At 38.0% G+C, this 12,629-nt stretch overlaps 1 protein-coding gene across 2 annotated transcripts in view; it reads left to right on the plus strand.

Annotated features, from left to right (window-relative positions):
* Positions 1 to 764: 764 nt before the first annotated feature.
* Positions 765 to 12,629, plus strand: part of LOC145996944 (toll-like receptor 1) — a 105,212-nt gene continuing 93,347 nt past the window's right edge. Inside the window, exon 1 of one of the 2 annotated variants that reach the window (XM_083133530.1) lies at positions 765 to 884. In XM_083133530.1, coding sequence (XP_082989656.1) covers positions 840 to 884 — 45 coding nt within the window. In that variant the 5' untranslated portion in view covers positions 765 to 839. The remainder of the gene's footprint in view (positions 885 to 12,629) is intronic. The other variant, XM_083133531.1, reaches the window with a different exon arrangement.

Here is a 12,629-nt window from a genome sequence, read left to right on the forward strand (position 1 = left end):
ATGTGTGTGTGTGTGTGCGTGCGTGCGTGCGTGTGTGTGTGTGTGTGTGTGTGTGTGTGTGTGTGTGTGTGTGTGTGTGTCTCAGTGGCGGCGATTGGGTTCCAAATTCGGGGGCAAGGTGCCAAAACTGGGGGGCAAAGACAGTATATTTCCCTTTGGAGATAAGATTTAGCATAGTGCGGTGGCAAAAGTGGCTAAAAGTCGGGGGGTAACTGACCCCCTCGCCCCCCCCCCAAATCGCCGCCAGTGTGTGTGTGTGTGTGTGTGTATGTATGGGAGGCTGAATTGTGAACACCCCAAATGAGAAACGTTCCTGCGCCACTGCTTATGTGTAGTTGTTTTGATGTATATGTAAATTACTCTGAACCACAGAGATAGAAAATTAAGACTGGAGGGGAACAGATAACTTTTGTGCCACGGAAGCTGGAATACTTCTAATAGAGTGATTTTCGGTGGGTTCGGACACATACTATGTACTCCACTGTTTAGTACCTATCAATACAATAAAACTGTGAGATGGAATGAAGTTTTCTTTCTCCGACTGAACTTTCATCAAGGCTTTTGCCCCCGCCCCCCTAATCAGAGGGTCTGCGCACGCCTATAATGCACACACACACAGCGAAGAGAAGTATGATAGATACCGCAGAGTGTGAATCTTTTGAGCACGCTGCGATAAGTTTTTATCGCTTCATCGCCTGGCCGCACTGAACGTACAAGGACCATCTAGTGCTAGTGAATCCACCAACCAACCATTCCAAAGTTTGCTGCTACATAAATGACATGACTCATTATCAGCTGTCGGCGTGCGTGCAGTGTGAGGATGTTCGACCGCTGCAGACATGTGTCGGCGGAAACCTGGAATCCAAACAGAACTTGAGATAAAGGTATGTGTGCATTCCCTGTCTTCGGGTGCTCGTTTCTAAGGTTATCGCTCAATGCGTCATCTTCTAGGAAAATATATTATATTTCGGTTAGTTTACATGTCCGTGACAGAGTAGTCAAGATCTTGCGTTGGCAGGCCAGAGATCCAAAGTTAGAACCCCGACCAATGTTCATCATCATTCATCCTCACTTTTGCGATTAACCAAGGGGTAGAAAAACGATGTAAAGTAATCAAAATAGACATTTTAATAATGGCTCAGCTATACCGATGCTGATGTATCGGTATCGGAAAGTATCTGTTGAAATTTATATACCGATATCTGTTGAAACATTTCCGACATTTTTAATTGCAAGCCTGTTGATTCATTTCCATTATATCTCATTTATATAGATAGGACCAGTGGCTGCGATTAGGGGGGTGAGGATAGGCAGTTGTCCGCCCACTTTTTGACACTTTTGCCCCCGCACTATACTCAACTATATACACCAAGGGAAAGTCTGTCCTTGCTTCCCACTTATTGCACCTTGCCCCCCTAGGTTTGGACCCCAATTGCCGCCACTGTATAGGGTTGTATGATAAATAGGCTATATACAATAAATAAGAATTGTTGCGGTAGATCAGGTCAAATTTCCAAGATTCGCCACTGGATCAATATTACCATTACCCTAGGGAACTTAATTCACAGTTGTTTGTGGAACACGTGGCTTCTGAGAACAGATTCTCACCGTTGTTCACAGCATATTAAAGTTTTCCAACACTTGCTGTTGTAAAAATATTAACCTACAACGACACAATAAATATTAAACAAAACAATGGTAAAAATGCAGAATACTAACATTTTCTGCCGAAATGGACTTTTAAAGTTAACATTTGGTGCTAGTTCAATTTTCTAACATGCTGTGTTTAAAACATCTTTCAGACAGCCAACTTCAATTGTCTTGTTTGAGTTGGTGTTTTAAGTCCACTTTATGCACAGTTAGGTTAATCGGGACTGGGATCCGAACCAATGTGCCACCACCGGGTTTCGATCCCGGTACCCCTTGAGGTCGAGGTCGAATTGTCTTGTGTGTGTGTATGTGCGCGCGCGCACACATGGCAACCCACCAACATATCCAGTGGCGTAGCAAGGGGTGGGCGAAGTGGGCGACCGCCCGGGGCCTCGCGTCCCATGGGGCTTATATGAAAAATGTAATAAATAGAAGTAAGAACAAAAGATGGAAAGGGCTCTTCTTTTTGGACAAGAAATTAAAACATTCTGTTTTTATCTAACTTTAATTCTAGTTAAACGTTATAATTTGAATGAATACGTCAAATCAGGGACATAACATACAGGTAGACGAGCCTAAGCCTAAGGGGCAAAGAAAGTAAAAATTATTGTCGTAAGTCTGAAGTAAAAATTCACGATAACTTCCTTTCATATTTTTACCCATGTATTTTTTTCTTGAATAAAAAGCACTCTCGATTTTTAATGTTAACAATAAAGTACCACCAACTTCCACGAAGCAATTGTGAGTCATTTTAATACTTGCGTTGTTTTCAACTCAAGTAGGGCACGGATAATATTAGCATATCTTCCTTCCTTTCTACAGCTTCAGATTTCAGCTCCAGGAGAACAGAAGCATTTTTTAGGGTGTGTGAATTTTTTAAGTATCATTTTCGTCTGTAATTTATAATTTAAATATGATAATTTTCTGACGTATCCTTGAAGATTTAATTAGTATCGATTCATATTGAGATTTCAATATCACCCCAGCGTAATTTTCTTTTTGTTGTGATGTTGGTATTCCTGCGAAAATGTTCAAGCACGATTACTCAATCTTTTTCTGTGATGATCTTTATTAGAAGGTGCAGTCCGCGGTTAGAAAGAATATTTTTGGTGCTAAAAAGCGACCCTCTGTGCTGGTGTATCACCCCTGTTACTTTCAACCCTTGCGAAAATTCTGTTCCACACTCCTGCAAAATGGCATTGAAATAAATGACTGACAACGAATTCGTTACTTTTGTGTGTAAAATTTTGAAAGAAAGGGATGACTTCGATGATGACGACGGATAATCTGAAATTGTGAGAACATTGTAGAGGAGCATGTGAAAATTGTCCTTCGAAGTGTATGTGTATGGATTCGGTCGTAATCCGGCCTCGTTTAACTGAGCGATTATATTTCACTTTCAAAATTGTAATACTTAAATAAATAGCAATATAATAAGTAATGCATCATATATTAATACTTAGGGAAAGAACTTACCTGTATATCATGTTTGAATTGTACAAGAAACCTCTGGGGCTGTAAATAACTCCCATTACCAACGAAAGGTGTTAAATGAATGTCACCAAGCTAGGATTAAAGAACGGATGGGGGCCTTGCAATATAATCTCGTCCAGGGCCTCGCGATATGTTGCTACGCCACTGCACATAACATATACATACACACACACACACACACACACACACACACACACACACACACACACACACACACACACACACACACACACACACCATAAACCACGTATCATACATACACATTTAATGCAACAATGGAACATTAGCATAGCAACAATATCAAGTTAATAACGTGTACTTGATATGGATTATAAATACCTTGAATTCGAAGCGAGTATTTCAGAATTAAAATTCTGACCTTGGTGTTAGATGCTAAAAGAACATTGATGAGGAAACATGCATTTCAAGTCGAACAATACACTCCATTCAAATAGGAAATTGGCAGCTATGTGAATAAGGTATTTAATATGAAAATTGTTTATTATATATCGCCATTGCTTTCTTGCATCTTAGGTTGGTAGGAGCATGCTCAACATTCTAAAAAAGAGTCTGATAATAGTAGAATAGTAGAATCAGTATGAATATGAACAAGTGACGATGCCTAGATTGAAACGTAAATATTAGACGTGAAAATTTCATTTTCTTTCTTTCTTTTCGAAAATTGGTTGAAATTCAACCAGGACATCATTTCGGGCGGGTAGGAGGGAAGCTTCTGGATAAATTAGAAGGATCTTCGAAACTTAAATAAAATATGTAGTAATGCTACATATATGCTTATATTATAACTAGTGTGGTTTTATTAGTGCATAAAATTTGTTAAGTATAATAATTAATAAAGATTCGTTTGCGTTCCGCATTCAGAATATCTGTATTGGCTTGAAGGTACGGAAGCCCCACACGAGAGTATGTTTCGAATGACAGAAATGCATGTGGTACCGATTTGGAATCCTGCCATTATTTATTAGATTAGGACATCCTATTAATTTATAATAGATTTAAGGTTTCCTTTAATGAAAGTAATTAGATTGAAAGGTTGTCTCTCTTGGGGCATTTTGTAAGACAAATGGCTTAGTTACCTATTAGACTATAATCATTTCCTTAATTCATAATAGACTCAGGATTTCCTTCCATAGAAAGTACGTATATAGATTGAAAGGGTCCCTTGGAGTCCTTGGTCCGTGAAATAAGCGAAATGCCACCTTCAGCAATGTTTCTCAATACAGAATACGTAAGTACGAATATTCAAATTAAATGAACTAGCATATTTCAGACGTTTGTCCGATGCGAGAAATTTACCATTGTCTCTAACTATTACATTAGAATACTTCGCTTAATTTATAATATATTCAAGCATTCTTCGGTAGTAAAAATGTATGTACAGTAGATTCAACAGTGCTCTTGAGTGTATTTTGTTAGACAAATGCTATTAGACTAAGATAATTTACAATATTTACTATAGATTGAAGTATTCCTTCGACAGAAAGTATGTACACCTCAAGTTTAATTTAGTGTACTTATGTTAGACGAATGACTAAAGTGAGTCTCCTTGCTGATTCAAGGGAAACAAGAATTCTTGTGTTTACGCAACACAAGGACCGAAGTTCCAGCCTCACCCATATCTCTCATGATGTGGGCGCTGCTCCTCACGTTAGACTGTATCTCCCAATTGTTGGAGGTGAATGTGGTAGCATTTGGGAATCCTGGAGGTTGCTAGCTATTAGATTAAAATTATGTGTTTAATTTAGAATAGATTTAAATTTCCTTTCATCGAAAGTGTTTAGATTGGATAGACACATGAATTTAGTTAGCTATTAGATTAGGTTTCATAGTGATAATTAATAATATAATTTGGTTTTCCTTTGCTAGAAAGTATTTACATTGGAATGTATTCTAAGGGACCCTTTGTTAGACACATGGCTAACGTGAGTTTGTTTGCTGTTTCAAGCGAAACAAGAGTCGCCTTGTGTTTACGCAACACAAGGACCGTAGTTCCAGCCTCACCCATATCACTCATGATGTGGGCGCTGCTTCTCACGTCAGACTGTATCTCCCAATTGTTGGAGGTGAATGTGGTAGCATTTGGGAATCCTGGAGGTTGCTAGCTATTAGATTAAAATTATGTGGTTAATTTAGAATAGATTTAAGTTTCCTTTGATCGAAAATCTTTAGATTGGATAGACACATGAATTTAGTTAGCTATTAGATTAGGTTTTATATTGGTAATTAATAATATAATTAAGTTTTCCTTTGCTAGAAAGTATTTAGATTGGAAAGTACTCTAAGCGTCCCATTGTTAGACACATGGCTAACGTGAGTTTGTTTGCTGTTTCAAGCGAAACAAGAGTCGCCTTGTGTTTACGCAACACAAGGAACGTAGTTCCAGCCTCACCCATATCACTCATGATGTGGGCGCTGTTTCTCACGTCAGACTGTATCTCCCAATTATTGGAGGTGAATGTGGTAGCATTTGGGAATCCTGGAGGTTGCTAGCTATTAGATTAAAATTATGTGGTTAATTTAGAATAGATTTAAGTTTCCTTTGATCGAAAATCTTTAGATTGGATAGACACATGAATTTAGTTAGCTATTACATTAGGTTTTATATTGGTAATTAATAATATAATTAAGTTTTCCTTTGCTAGAAAGTATTTAGATTGGAAAGTACTCTAAGCGTCCCTTTGTTAGACACATGGCTAACGTGAGTTTGTTTGCTGTTTCAAGCGAAACAAGAGTCGCCTTGTGTTTACGCAACACAAGGAACGTAGTTCCAGCCTCACCCATATCACTCATGATGTGGGCGCTGTTTCTCACGTCAGACTGTATCTCCCAATTATTGGAGGTGAATGTGGTAGCATTTGGGAATCCTGGAGGTTGCTAGCTATAAGATTAAAATTATGTGGTTAATTTAGAATAGATTTAAGTTTCCTTTGAACGAACCCTTTAGATTGGATAGACACATGAATTTAGTTAGCTATTAGATAAGGTTTTATATTGGTAGTTAATAATATAATTAAGTTTTCCTTTGCTAGAAAGTATTTAGATTGGAAAGTACTCTAAGCATCCCTTTGTTAGACACATGGCTAACGTGAGTTTGCTTGCTGTTTCAAGCGAAACAAGAGTCGCCTTGTGTTTACGCAACACAAGGACCGTAGTTCCAGCCTCACCCATATCACTCATGATGTGGGCGCTGCTCCTCACGTCAGACTGTATCTCCCAATTGTTGGAGGTGAATGTGGTAGCATTTGGGAAACATGGAGGTTGCTAGCTATTAGATTAAAATTATGTGTTTAATTTAGAATAGATTTAGGTTTCCTTTGAACGAACCCTTTAGATTGGATAGACACATGAATTTAGTTAGCTATTAGATTAGGTTTTATATTGGTAATTAATAATATAATTAAGTTTTCCTTTAGTAGAAAATATTTAGATTGGAAAGTACTCTAAGCTTCCCTTTGTTAGACACATGGCTAACGTGAGTTTGTTTGCTGTTTCAAGCGAAACAAGAGTCGCCTTGTGTTTACGAAACACAAGGACCGTAGTTCCAGCCTCACCCATATCACACATGATGTGGGCGCTGCTCCTCACGTCAGACTGTATCTCCCAATTGTTGGAGGTGAATGTGGTAGCATTTGGGAATCCTGGAGGTTGCTAGCTATTAGATTAAAATTATGTGGTTAATTTAGAATAGATTTAAATTTCCTTTGATCGAAAGTGTTTAGATTGGATAGACACATGAATTTAGTAAGCTATTAGATTAGGTTTCATTGTGATAATTAATAATATAATTTGGTTTTCCTTTGCTAGAGAGTATTTAGATTGGAATGTATTCTAAGGGACCCTTTGTTAGACACATGGCTAAGGTGACTTTGTTTGCTGTTTCAAGCGAAACAAGAGTCGCCTTGTGTTTACGCAACACAAGGACCGTAGTTCCAGCCTCACCCATATCACTCATGATGTGGGCGCTGCTCCTCACGTCAGACTGTATCTCCCAATTGTTGGAGGTGAATGTGGTAGCATTTGGGAATGCTGGAGGTTGCTAGCTATTAGATTAAAATTATGTGGTTAATTTAGAATAGATTTAAGTTTCCTTTGAACGAACCCTTTAGATTGGATAGACACATGAATTTAGTTAGCTATTAGATTAATTTTTATATTGGTAATTAATAATATAATTAAGTTTTCCTTTGCTAGAAAGTATTTAGATTGGAAAGTACTCTAAGCGTTCCTTTGTTAGACACATGGCTAACGTGAGTTTGTTTGCTGTTTCAAGCGAAACAAGAGTCGCCTTGTGTTTACGCAACACAAGGACCGTAGTTCCAGCCTCACCCATATCACTCATGATGTGGGCGCTGCTCCTCACGTCAGACTGTATCTCCCAATTGTTGGAGGTGAATGTGGTAGCATTTGGGAATCCTGGAAGTTGCTAGCTATTAGATTAAAATTATGTGGTTAATTTAGAATATATTTAAGTTTCCCTTGATCGAAAATCTTAAGATTGGATAGACACATGAATTTAGTTAGCTATTAGATTAGGTTTTATATTGGTAATTAATAATATAATTAAGTTTTCCTTTGCTAGAAAGTATTTAGATTGGAAAGTACTCTAAGCGTCCCTTTGTTAGACACATGGCTAACGTGAGTTTGTTTGCTGTTTCAAGCGAAACAAGAGTCGACTTGTGTTTACGCAACACAAGGACCGTAGTTCCAGCCTCACCCATATCACTCATGATGTGGGCGCTGCTCCTCACGTCAGACTGTATCTCCCAAATGTTGGAGGTGAATGTGGTAGCATTTGGGAATCCTGGATGTTGCTAGCTATTAGATTAAAATTATGTGGTTAATTTAGAATAGATTTAAGTTTCCTTTGAACGAACCCTTTAGATTTGATAGACACATGAATTTAGTTAGCTATTAGATTAGGTTTATATTGGTAATTAATAATATAATTAAGTTTTCCTTTGCTAGAAAGTATTTAGATTGGAAAGTACTCTAAGCGTCCCTTTGTTAGACACATGGCTAACGTGAGTTTGTTTGCTGTTTCAAGCGAAACAAGAGTCGCCTTGTATTTACGCAACACAAGGACCGTAGTTCCAGCCTCACCCATATCACTCATGATGTGGGCGCTGCTCCTCACGTCAGACTGTATCTCCCAATTGTTGGGGTTGAATGTGGTAGCATTTGGGAATCCTGGAGGTTGCTAGCTATTAGATTAAAATTATGTGGATAATTTAGAATAGATTTAAGTTTCCTTTGAACGAACCCTTTAGATTGGATAGACACATGAATTTAGTTAGCTATTAGATTAGGTTTTATATTGGTAATTAATGATATAATTAAGTTTTCATTTCCTAGAAAGTATTTAGATTGGAAAGTACTCTAAGCGTCCCTTCGTTAGACACATGGCTAACGTGAGTTTGTTTGCTGTTTCAAGCGAAACAAGAGTCGCCTTGTGTTTACTCAACACAAGGACCGTAGTTCCAGCCTCACCCATATCACTCATGATGTGGGCGCTGCTCCTCACGTCAGACTGTATCTTCCAATTGTTGGAGGTGAATGTGGTAGCATTTGGGAATCCTGGAAGTTGCTAGCTATTAGATTAAAATTATGTGGTTAATTTAAAATAGATTTAAGTTTCCTTTCATCGAAAATCTTTAGATTGGATAGACACATGAATTTAGTTAGCTATTAGATTAGGTTTTATATTGGTAATTAATAATATAATTAAGTTTTCCTTTGCTAGAAAGTATTTAGATTGAAAAGTACTCTAAGCGTCCCTTTGTTAGACACATGGTTAACGTGAGTTTGTTTGGTGTTTCAAGCGAAACAAGAGTCGCCTTGTGTTTACGCAACACAAGGACCGTAGTACCAGCCTCACCCATATCACTCATGATGTGGGCGCTGCTCCTCACGTGAGACTGTATCTCCCAATTGTTGGAGGTGAATGTGGTAGCATTTGGGAATCCTGGAGGTTGCTAGCTATTAGATTAAAATTATGTGTTTAATTTGGAATAGATTTAAGTTTCCTTTGAACGATCCCTTTAGATTGGATAGACACATGAATTTAGTTAGCTATTAGATTAGGTTTTATATTGGTAGTTAATAATATAATTAAGTTTTCCTTTGCTAGAAAATATTTAGATTGGAAAGTACTCTAAGCGTCCCTTTGTTAGACACATGGCTAACGTGAGTTTGTTTGCTGTTTCAAGCGAAACAAGAGTCGCCTTGTGTTTACGCAACACAAGGACCGTAGTTCCAGCCTCACCCATATCACTCATGATGTGGGCGCTGCTTCTCACGTCAGACTGTATCTCCCAATTGTTGGAGGTGAATGTGGTAGCATTTGGGAATCCTGGAGGTTGCTAGCTATAAGATTAAAATTATGTGGTTAATTTAGAATAGATTTAAGTTTCCTTTGAACGAACCCTTTAGATTGGATAGACACATGAATTTAGTTAGCTATTAGATTAGGTTTTACATTGGTAGTTAATAATATAATTAAGTTTTCCTTTGGTAGAAAGTATTTAGATTGGAAAGTACTCTAAGCATCCCTTTGTTAGACACATGGCTAACGTGAGTTTGCTTGCTGTTTCAAGCGAAACAAGAGTCGCCTTGTGTTTACACAACACAAGGACCGTAGTTCCAGCCTCACCCATATCACTCATGATGTGGGCGCAGCTCCTCACGTCAGACTGTATCTCCCAATTGTTGGAGGTGAATGTGGTAGCATTTGGGAAACCTGGAGGTTGCTAGCTATTAGATTAAAATTATGTGTTTAATTTAGAATAGATTTAGGTTTCCTTTGAACGAACCCTTTAGATTGGATAGACACATGAATTTAGTTAGCTATTAGATTAGGTTTTATATTGGTAATTAATAATATAATTAAGTTTTCCTTTAGTAGAAAATATTTAGATTGGAAAGTACTCTAAGCGTCCCTTTGTTAGACACATGGCTAACGTGAGTTTGTTTGCTGTTTCAAGCGAAACAAGAGTCGCCTTGTGTTTACGAAACACAAGGACCGTAGTTCCAGCCTCACCCATATCACACATGATGTGGGCGCTGCTCCTCACGTCAGACTGTATCTCCCAATTGTTGGAGGTGAATGTGGTAGCATTTGGGAATCCTGGAGGTTGCTAGCTATTAGATTAAAATTATGTGGTTAATTTAGAATAGATTTAAATTTCCTTTGATCGAAAGTGTTTAGATTGGATAGACACATGAATTTAGTTAGCTATTAGATTAGGTTTCATTGTGATAATTAATAATATAATTTGGTTTTCCTTTGCTAGAGAGTATTTAGATTGGAATGTATTCTAAGGGACCCATTGTTAGACACATGGCTAAGGTGACTTTGTTTGCTGTTTCAAGCGAAACAAGAGTCGCCTTGTGTTTACGCAACACAAGGACCGTAGTTCCAGCCTCACCCATATCACTCATGATGTGGGCGCTGCTCCTCACGTCAGACTGTATCTCCCAATTGTTGGAGGTGAATGTGGTAGCATTTGGGAATGCTGGAGGTTGCTAGCTATTAGATTAAAATTATGTGGTTAATGTAGAATAGATTTAAGTTTCCTTTGAACGAACCCTTTAGATTGGATAGACACATGAATTTAGTTAGCTATTAGATTAATTTTTATATTGGTAATTAATAATATAATTACGCTTTCCTTTGCTAGAAAGTATTTAGATTGGAAAGTACTCTAAGCGTCCCTTTGTTAGACACATGGCTAACGTGAGTTTGTTTGCTGTTTCAAGCGAAACAAGAGTCGCCTTGTGTTTACGCAACACAAGGACCGTAGTTACAGCCTCACCCATATCACTCATGATGTGGGCGCTGCTCCTCACGTCAGACTGTATCTCCCAATTGTTTGAGGTGAATGTGGTAGCATTTGGGAATCCTGGAGGTTGCTAGCTATTAGATTAAAATTATGTGTTTAATTTAGAATAGATTTAAGTTTCCTTTGAACAAACCCTTTAGATTGGATAGACACATGAATTTAGTTAGCTATTAGATTAGGTTTTATATTGGTAATTAATAATATAATTAAGTTTTCCTTTGGTAGAAAGTATTTAGATTGGAAAGTACTCTAAGCTTCCCTTTGTTAGACGCATGGCTAACGTGAGTTTGTTTGCTGTTTCAAGCGAAACAAGAGTCGCCTTGTGTTTACGCAACACAAGGACCGTAGTTCCAGCCTCACCCATATCACTCATGATGTGGGCGCTGCTCCTCACGTCAGACGGTATCTTCCAATTGTTGGAGGTGAATGTGGTAGCATTTGGGAATCCTGGAAGTTGCTAGCTATTAGATTAAAATTATGTGGTTAATTTAAAATAGATTTAACTTTCCTTTCATCGAAAATCTTTAGATTGGATAGACACATGAATTTAGTTAGCTATTAGATTAGGTTTTATATTGGTAATTAATAATATAATTAAGTTTTCCTTTGCTAGAAAGTATTTAGATTGAAAAGTACTCTAAGCGTCCCTTTGTTAGACACATGGTTAACGTGAGTTTGTTTGGTGTTTCAAGCGAAACAAGAGTCGCCTTGTGTTTACGCAACACAAGGACCGTAGTTCCAGCCTCACCCATATCACTCATGATGTGGGCGCTGCTCCTCACGTGAGACTGTATCTCCCAATTGTTGGAGGTGAATGTGGTAGCATTTGGGAATCCTGGAGGTTGCTAGCTATTAGATTAAAATTATGTGTTTAATTTAGAATAGATTTAAGTTTCCTTTGAACGAACCCTTTAGATTGGATAGACACATGAATTTAGTTAGCTATTAGATTAGGTTTTATATTGGCAGTTAATAATATAATTAAGTTTTCCTTTGCTAGAAAATATTTAGATTGGAAAGTACTCTAAGCGTCCCTTTGTTAGACACATGGCTAACGTGAGTTTGTTTGCTGTTTCAAGCGAAACAAGAGTCGCCTTGTGTTTACGCAACACAAGGACCGTAGTTCCAGCCTCACCCATATCACTCATGATGTGGGCGCTGCTTCTCACGTCAGAATGTATCTCCCAATTGTTGGAGGTGAATGTGGTAGCATTTGGGAATCCTGGAGGTTGCTAGCTATAAGATTAAAATTAAGTGGTTAATTTAGAATAGATTTAAGTTTCCTTTGAACGAACCCTTTAGATTGGATAGACACATGAATTTAGTTAGCTATTAGATTAGGTTTTATATTGGTAGTTAATAATATAATTAAGTTTTCCTTTGCTAGAAAGTATTTAGATTGGAAAGTACTCTAAGCATCCCTTTGTTAGACACATGGCTAACGTGAGTTTGCTTGCTGTTTCAAGCGAAACAAGAGTCGCCTTGTGTTTACGCAACACAAGGACCGTAGTTCCAGCCTCACCCATATCACTCATGATGTGGGCGCTGCTCCTCACGTCAGACGGTATCTTCCAATTGTTGGAGGTGAATGTGGTAGCATTTGGGAATCCTGGAAGTTGCTAGCTA

This window comes from Lepisma saccharinum, chromosome 13 (assembly GCF_977018435.1).
Source record: "Lepisma saccharinum chromosome 13, izLepSacc3.1, whole genome shotgun sequence".
Classification (NCBI taxonomy): domain Eukaryota; kingdom Metazoa; phylum Arthropoda; class Insecta; order Zygentoma; family Lepismatidae; genus Lepisma; species Lepisma saccharinum.